This window comes from Falco rusticolus, chromosome 5, assembly GCF_015220075.1.
Source record: "Falco rusticolus isolate bFalRus1 chromosome 5, bFalRus1.pri, whole genome shotgun sequence".
NCBI classification, from domain to species: domain Eukaryota; kingdom Metazoa; phylum Chordata; class Aves; order Falconiformes; family Falconidae; genus Falco; species Falco rusticolus.
In genome coordinates, this window is record NC_051191.1 from 15,985,133 (window position 1) to 15,993,981 (window position 8,849).

At 52.1% G+C, this 8,849-nt stretch overlaps 1 protein-coding gene across 2 annotated transcripts in view; it reads right to left on the reverse strand.

Annotated features, from left to right (window-relative positions):
* The window catches only part of LHFPL3 (LHFPL tetraspan subfamily member 3), a 252,163-nt gene extending 245,806 nt beyond the window's left edge, over nt 1-6,357 (reverse strand). For both annotated transcript variants that reach the window (XM_037387421.1, XM_037387422.1), the window contains exon 1: nt 5,625-6,357. In XM_037387421.1, coding sequence (XP_037243318.1) covers nt 5,625-6,093 — 469 coding nt within the window. In that variant the 5' untranslated portion in view covers nt 6,094-6,357. The remainder of the gene's footprint in view (nt 1-5,624) is intronic.
* Nucleotides 6,358-8,849: the final 2,492 nt, after the last annotated feature.

Here is an 8,849-nt window from a genome sequence, read left to right on the forward strand (position 1 = left end):
CTACGACAGCCTCTAATTTCTCTTCTAAATAACTGTTTTCCATAACACGTAACTTCGGTAATTCTCCCATCAGTAGGATGTCTCCTACATTTTGATCCCCAGAAGCCTTACGCTGCATTTGATGTATTACAATACAGGCTGTTGAAGCAAGCCTAGGTTATTATGACATCCAAATCTGTCTATGGAATTAGCTATCCTTACTGTAATTTATTAAACAAATAACTATAATTTATTAAACAAATAATTTTTGTACCACCTCCAAAGTTCAGCAGCTGTAAATGTATATTATTCTCCCAACTGATTTTTAAAGACACTGAGGCTACAGGCAAGCGCCTTGCCTGACCCCACCAGACATCCTGCTCAAACACTGGTGCAAGACTGGTTTTTCATCCAGCCTTCTGGAATTTACCCCTATACCAAGATCTGACAAACAGCAGTAACAAAGGCTCTGAGAGCATCAAGGTCAAGGCATTTAAGACTTACATAAAAGTCACCTGGTCCTGCAGACTGATTTCAAGTCAAACAACACAGCTGCAATGAGGAATTCCACCTTCTCATTCTGAAACAATTCCCTGTTTTAAATGAATTTTTAACTGTGGCATGTAATAACCTCTCCAAAGAACTGGCAATTGAGTAATATGGAACCAGTTTTAAAAACTGGTTTCAAACAGGTCCAGGTAAAACCTGGGGAACCACAGAAAGACTGATATCTGCACCATGTACATCAGCAACAACAGAGTTATGTTGGCACATGCACAAACATGGCATATTTGTGTGACAAAAGGGAGTAAGGTAGGACCAACACACCTATTTTAAGTAATTTTTTACAAAACTACCAGAGCTCTCCAAAGAAGTAGAAAATAATGCGATCTGTGGAAATTTTCATTAACAAAGCCCACTTGGACTTCCAAAAGACATTTGATAAATCTGTCATTCATAAGTCTTAAAAAAACTAAACTCCCAGAGGATAAAAATAAATGTCCTTGCAAGGATAAATAATTAGAAACAGATGGTAGGAGAATACTGACAATTTCCCAGGCGGAGAGAGGTCAACGGTGGAGTCCTGCAGGGATCTGTGCTGGAACCTGGGAGCTGCTCGCTTATTTATAAATGAACTGGAAAACAAGGTAAATGGTGAGATGACAAAGTTTGCTGCTGATGTTCATTCAGGGTAGCTAAGATAAGGGAAGACTATGAAGAAAGACTTTACAAAACTGAGCGACTAGGCAATAAAAAGGCAAATTAAAGTCAATGTAGATAAATAAATACAAAGTCATTTCCTTGAGGGGAAAATACCTAACTGCACAGTGATGTACTCCAAGGTGACTATTACCACTTCAGGACTAAGATCTTGGGGTGGTAATAGGTAGTTCCATAAAAAAATCAGCTCACCGTTCACTAACAGTGAAAAAGTGAGTATTAAAAATTACTAGGAAAGGAACAAAGAATGAAAGAGAGATTATTATTATGCCATTGTATAAATGGCTGGTTTGCCTGTCTTGAATGAAGTTCTCATCCCATCGCCTCTGAAAGGATACAGCAGGCTGGAAACGGCTGCGGGCAGGGCAGCAGGGATGACCACAGGCCTGGTACAACCTAACAACCAAGGAATGACTAAGAAGCCAAAGATTCATCAAGTCTCAAAAACAGGTAGCAGGGAATACAGCAAAGGTGTATTCAAGGACCAGCACAGGGAAGGTGTCTGGGAACACCCTGCTCACAGCCTCTTCCAAAACATGAGCTGGGGGATCAAATTAAATGGGCAGGTACAAGGTTTAAAACATAAAAACCCACTACTGAATCTTCACATAAGACGTATTAAGCTGTGGAACTCCTTGCTTTGGAGCACTGTAAACACTGTAAGTTTACACAGGTTCAAAAAGTGACCAAAGTAATGAAAAAGAAATTAATTCCAGCAAGAGCTTTTAAATGCCAAGACTTATCTTAGCAAATCCCTGAACACAAGTGCTGGAGGACAGAGAGTAGTGAAGGCAAAATGAGCTTTCAAAGCTTTGATGCTTCTGTGGGCTTATGTGACAGACCACTGTTGGAGATCACTGGGCCTGTGGTTTGACAAAGTACAGAGGTTTTATGTCGTTTTGTTCAACTGTCCTCTTACTGTGGCATGGGCTTAGCCGTGTCCTGAAAAATATGTACATTGGTTTCATCCTACTTGTCCACGGGATGCTTCTATGCCTTTCTTTTGCTTACTTTACTTTTCTTTCCTGTAACTTGCAACATCCTAGCAAAGACAAAAGTAATGACATGTCTAATAATGAAAAAAATCACAATAACAGAACTGAAGCATTTAATTTATTTAACTTACAAAGGAATAAATCTCAAGAAATGTCTTTGTAAGGTTTCTTGCAAACTTTAGATGCAGGGTAATAAAGAACAATAATACCTCATTTCTAACTTTCACTAAGTGTGTTCATGCAGCTGCTCAGATTTGGTAAGTGTACGTGCAAGTGTTTGTACATGATTTTGAAACTGCAGAAGGGGAGACTAGAGGCTGGAGAACAAGGCTGCCAACACTGGCTCTCAAGATATCAAGTGTACCCTGACTGCATTATGCACGTGAAACAGAAAAAGCAGTCTAAGTCATGGCAAAATCGTAAGGGAGTCTAATGTTGTCCTCACGTACACATAGGAAACTGCTTTTTTCCTAGGATTTTTCTGCTTGATCATGTCATAGACATGATTAGACAGCAAGGAGGCCTGAAAATGTGTATGTCCAAGATATTGTTTATTTTTTCCCTGTTTAAAAAACATCTCTTCAAAACAAGAGCTATATCATGCTGACAATTTATAATGACTCATGCAGGACAGAATGTGAACAAAATCTTTTTCTTTTAAAGAAATTAGCTCCTAAGCGTTCATCTGCAATCCTAAATCAAGCATGATCCCAGGTCAAAAAAAAAATGCTTCTTAGAAGATTTAAATTAAATTTTAAGTATTATATGAACTGTGATGAATGCTAATACTACTAAGGTACATAATAGCAAGCAAAATCAAAGTTATACTAACACACTTGCTTATTTCACTACTTCAAGTTCAATTTTATTCCTGTACTACAAAGAACTACACACATATGTAGATGACATTACTATATTATTATCTGTGAGATAAGCACCTTAAGCTTATTATTGCCTATTACTTATCCTCTCAAAACAGTAGAATAATAACAAAAGTAGGTCATATAGCTCATAGAAAACCTAGCAGAACTCATTATAACTCTCTTGTCCTGCACAATTTTTTCTAAGGTTTCCTTCTGTCCCACCACCGATGCTTTCTTCTTCAAAGGGTGTAACCCAAACCGATACGGATTTTCTGGTAGTTTCCTCTCCCTTTGAGGAAACTTTTTTGAGGTAATTAACAGTCAGGGAAATGCTGAATTAAGGTACAACTTTCAGCAAAACAACAAATTCAGGTTCTTTCAACACCCAACATTGTTCTAGCTCTTCCAGGGCATTTACATACAAACCAGGAAAGATGGCCAATAACCACTTGGCTATACATGTATTCCCCTATTATTTTAATTTTGGAGGTAAGCAGTCTGAAAAGTGATTCTACTGCTGACATAAAACTCCTGATGTTGAATGTTAATGCCAACAGTGCATCTACCAGCTTTGGAGATGACAAAAATTCTGTGTTAATTGCCTGAAAACGTATCTTCGGTGTCATACCTGCACATATGCAGCATGCTATAGACTGGTAGGGCTCCCACAGATCAGCTGCATGCAGTGGTTTCTAAACGTTTTTATTATTAATCATTATTCACCTGTGCAGAAATGCAGTAAAGGAATCAGATTCATTTTTATATACCTTGCACTATCTTCTTGGTATGAAGCAGTGGAACCATATAAATAAAACACCATTATCTCTGGTGCTGGAAAATGTAAGGGATTTGGAAACTGTGCTGTCCTACTGCATACTGGGCATGAACAAAACAGGCTGAGGATGCACCAAACCAGTGAATATTCATGCCACCTTTTACCAGCGGAGCCATAAGGAGAGGAGACAGCTGAAAGCAAAAGTCCTTAACCGAGCAGAGGAGACGTCAGTGGTGCAAAGATGAAACAGTTTGCTCTGCCTGGAGCCAAGTGACATGACTGTGTACAATTAATAAGATCATACCAGAATGCATGTTACTGAACAAAGTAGCCACCAGCATCAAAGAGGATTCCCATTGCAGAGATAATGAGCCCAAACCTAGCCTGACTGGAATTGAGAGAAAATCTACCAACCTCAAATGACTGCAGATCAATCCCCAAGTGATAAAGAAAGAAACCATAAACATGAGTGATGGAAACAGCATAAATATATATATATAACAACACATAAAACCAGCATCACAGAGAGAAATGGTTAAAGCTGTTTAATCCAAACCAGAAATTTCCACTAAGCCTCATGGACTAGGTGGCAAATTGAATAATGCTGAAGCTGCTCAGCAAACAACTCAGAAGAATTATTGCTCGGAAACTGAAATGAATATAGGTCAATTCAAAAGTGATTGTGAGCCCATTTTGGAGATATTTTGCTCAGTTTCCCTAACAGCTTATTCCTGCAAAGACAAAACTTCTCAATTTCAGGGTTTTATCAGGAGGACAAGCAAGAAGGTATGCTTTGATTTTAGACTTTTTTTTTTTCAAATTATTGAAGAATTAATCTTTACTATCTTGCTAAAATTGATTTTGTTACTATCTCAAGTCTACAGACCATTCTCTTCTCCTCCTCTGCCTCCCAGCTGCACACAAATCACCCGTTCTCTACTAACTCAGAGGGGAAGCTGTGTTGGGAATGCAGAAAGGGATGTCCTGGTGTTCTCCCTCCTTATCATGCGCTTTCCCCAGGGAGACACTGGATGTGATGGGGAAAGTAAGAAGACCTTCGGAGGCAAAACCAGCAACCAAAAGGAATTCTTTCTTACACTCCTAACGTACAGAGAAGAATACACCTTGCACAGGCGGAACGGACCCCAACCAAAACTCACGCATGTAACACCCAATGACCTCGGCTGCCCTTCCAGTTGGCCAGCAAAAGCCCTCGCCATCCCCTCCCGCTGAACTGGAGCGGGCTCTGCCTGGACCAGGGGGCCACCCGGGCTCAGGACTAACCTTCAACAGGCGCTGAGTTAAATTCACCCACCGCCGCGCCCTCGAAGCGTCCCCCACGGCCCCCACTGCCATTTTCTCCCGACCTTTAGCGACAGACCAAGCGCCGGAGGACAGCCTGGGGCTGCCACTGCCCGCCAGCCCTGCCCGCAGCTGCCTGATGCTCACGGGTCGGTTCCCGGCCCGAAGCCGGACAATTTCTCCGGGCACCCCCGCTCCCCGGGGCGGTGCCGAGGGGCGGAGGCTGCGCCTGACCTGGGCCCGCGGCCGGTGCCCACCCGGGCGGTGGGGCGGCCCCAGGCGGCCCCCGGCACCGCGCCGCAGCGCTGCCGGTGCCGGCCCCGCCGCCCCGCCAGCCCCCGCCGCTGCCCCGCCACCCGCTCCCGGCCCCGCCGCCGCCGCAAGTTTCTCCAGAGCCGCCCGTGCCCCCGGCGGCGCCGGGCAGGGCCGGGCAGCGCAGGGCGGCGCGGAGACACCCCCCCCGAGCCGGGGCCGCTGCCCCTCACTCACCCGAGGTCAGCTGCATCCAGGCACAGATCTTGTAGACGGTGGCTGTGTTGCAGAAGAAGAAGAGGATGAAGCAGACGATGCAGGCGATGATGAGCATCATCGAGAGCCCGATGAAGAAGGAAGCAGCTTTGAAGGCTCCCGAGGGCAGACTGGAGAAGTCTGTGAAGCTGCCCCGGCAGGTGAGTTCCCGGCTGAAGCCGTTGCCGATGCAGTAGTGGAAGAGCCCGAAGTAGCCCGCCTGCGGCGTGTCCACGCCGTCCCCGATCCAGTAGGGCTGGATGAAGCACACCACGTTGACGATGGCAAAGCAGATGGTGAAGATGGCCCAGAGCACGCCGATGGCCCGCGAGTTCCGCACGTAGTTGGTGTGGTAGATCTTGGCCGCCTCCTGAGCCGGGAGCATCCCCGCTGCTGCCGCTCCTGACGAGCCTGCTCCTGTCGCCGCCGTCCCTGCAGCCGCTCCGGGCATCCTCGCCGAGAAGATCCCCCCTCCCCTTCCTCCTCCTCCTCTCCTCCTCCTCCTCCTCCTTCGCCTCCTCCTCCCTGCTCGCTCCGCTCGACGCGACGCGCTCCGCCGCCGCCGCTGCGTGCGAGAGCCGGCGAGCCCCTCCGCCGGGCTTCAGCGGCTCGGCGCCAGCAGCAGCAGCCGCGGCGGCAGCACCAACACGGCCCGCCGCCGCCTATCGGGGCGCAGCGCTGCCGGCCGCCGCGCACCGCCCGCCCCGCAGCCCGCCCTCCCGCCGCCGCCCGCGGCTCCCCGCCGCGCCGGGCGCCAGCCGCCGCCCGCCACGGGGCCCGCCGCGGGGCCGGGGGCGCCCCGCCGCCCTGCGCAACCGCCGCCCGCCAGCGGGGGGCTGGGGGGTCGCCGGAGCGCCGTGCCTGAGGAGAGGCGGCGGCGGGGCCGCTGGCGCCCTGTCGCCGGGCGGGCGGCGGGAAAGGCGAGCCCTGTGGGCGGCGGGGGCGCCGCGGCCTCCCCTCAGCGCCGCCGGCGTCGGGCTCCTGGGGCGCCGCTCCCGGGCGGGGCAGCGGCTGCCCGGCTGAGCGGCTCCCGGCGCCGCGCATGCTGCGTGTCCGGGGAGGCACGTTCTGGCAGCGGGTTTTAAAGTTGAAAACCCGTGTGTGGGGTTTGCCCCTTCCTTCACAGAACACCCGTCAGTCTGCAGCGGGGGGCTCTCCCTGCCGAGCCCCCTGGGTTGGGGACAGCAGCGGCCTCCGGCCCTGCCACCGGTGCAGCCCGAGGTGCTTGTCTCCCGCTTGAAGCAAACCTCCGCGGGGGCAAAGCCTGGAGCCTGGGGGCGCAGGAATCATCGGGGGCAGCTCCTCACCTCAGGAGGTGGGGTGGCAGCTGCGGGGAAGACCCCGCTGTGAGCACGGAGCAGCCGCGGGGCCGCGGTGGCGGCTCTCGGTGCGAGTGGGTGAGGTGGCGACGAGCAGCTGCGCTCCGGTCGAGCGACTTTGGCTGGGCGCTGGGTGTGCTGAGCATGTTGGCATGCAGCAGCGGTTAGCGTATATTAATGAGCAATTAGCAGCTGGTAATAATCATTCCTATGCCAGCTACGCTTGCGTTCGCAGTCACTGACCTCTGCGCCGGGCCTGAGTTAATAGCGGTAATTGATGGCGCATACACAGAGCGCCCGGGGAGCTGTCCCCTGCCGGGACGTGCTCGCAGCCGGAGCGCGGGGAGGCTGGGGGCAGGGGGCCGCCCGGGGCCGGCAGGGGGCCGCCCGGTGCAGGCAGGGGGCCGCCCGGTGCAGGCAGGGGCCGCTCGGTGCAGGCAGGGGGCCGCTCGGTGCAGGCAGGGGGCCGCCCGGTGCAGGCAGGGGGCCGCCCGGTGCAGGCAGGGGCCGCTCGGTGCAGGCAGGGGGCCGCCCGGGGCCGGCAGGGGGCCGCTCGGTGCAGGCAGGGGCCGCTCGGTGCAGGCAGGGGGCCGCCCGGTGCAGGCAGGGGCCGCTCGGTGCAGGCAGGGGGCCGCCCGAGGCCGGCAGGGGCCGCCCGGTGCAGGCAGGGGCCGCCCGGCGGTGCGTACCGGTGCTCGCCAGTCCCGGGAGGATGGAGGGTCGCGTGGAAATTACTCCCGGCGCTCTTAAGGATCTTTAATCCGTTTCGAAGTTTCGTTTCTGCCCCATGACTGCCAAAAACCAGGCGCAGCTCAGCAGGGCCGGCACGCCGGCCCTCCCCGAGTTTGCCACAGAGGGGCTAGGAAGGGGCAGCACCTGCCAACGGGTTTCCAGGCCCCCGCGCCATTTCTGGGGACAGTCAGAGCTTCAGGAGCTGCTGCCGAGGGGTGAGAGCAGGAGGGAGCCGCCTCAGAGCATAGCCTTGCCGCAACTGCCCTGCATGCGGGAGCGCTCCCCTCTGCGGGGGCAGTGGGGTGGCACGCATGGCGCAGGCTCGCTCAGACACAGGCGGCGGGGGTGGCGTGGACCCCATGTACTCAAGCTTGCCTCACTTTCTTAGGGAGGTGGGTTCGAGTGTGCAAAGTACAGCTGAAATTCCTGGCCATTCCCACCCAGTGTGGTGCGTGCAACACTGACAGGGGTGCCCCTGCATGCTCCACTGCCTCAGCATGCTCCTGCTGCAGCTGCTGCGCGTGACCGGACTGCTCATACACCACCTTCGGAGAGGGACTGCACTCCTTCCAGAGGGACTGCACTCCTTCCAGCCTCCAGCAGCAGGAGGAGTCGTGGCCTTCCCCTTCAGTGCTCGGTCCTGTTTCCTCCAGGATGAGGCCAGCTGGACCCCAGGGCTTGGTGCGGGATGCCTGCCTTCCCTGTCCTCTAAGGGGCCACAGGGGATGGAGATTAAGACAATACAAGCCAGACTTAAAAGGCTCTGGCCTGAAGTGGCCAGAGACAATTTAGGGATGGAAGTCGGAGTGAGGGCTGGGCAAGAAGTCCCGAGAGATCAGAAAGAGAGGAGGTAGTGGGGAAGGTGGCCTTCCCAAGGGTGAAGCGGCAACGTTGTCAGCTCCTCAGAAAAGGAGGAATACGTATCAGTCATCAGCAACATTCGAGCTGCTTCAGGGACATCAGTGTACCACAAAGGAACCACAGCAGAAAGCCTGTCTTTTATATGAAGTGTGCACCTGAGGTCTCAAGAGATGGGACAGAGGGGAGTGGAAAGACTGAGTGCATGAGCATACATGAGAGAAGCCAGAGGACTGAGAACTGCTAAGGATATATGCTAGCTTACATGCTAACAGCTGGGCCAAATGGGAGGTTTAGG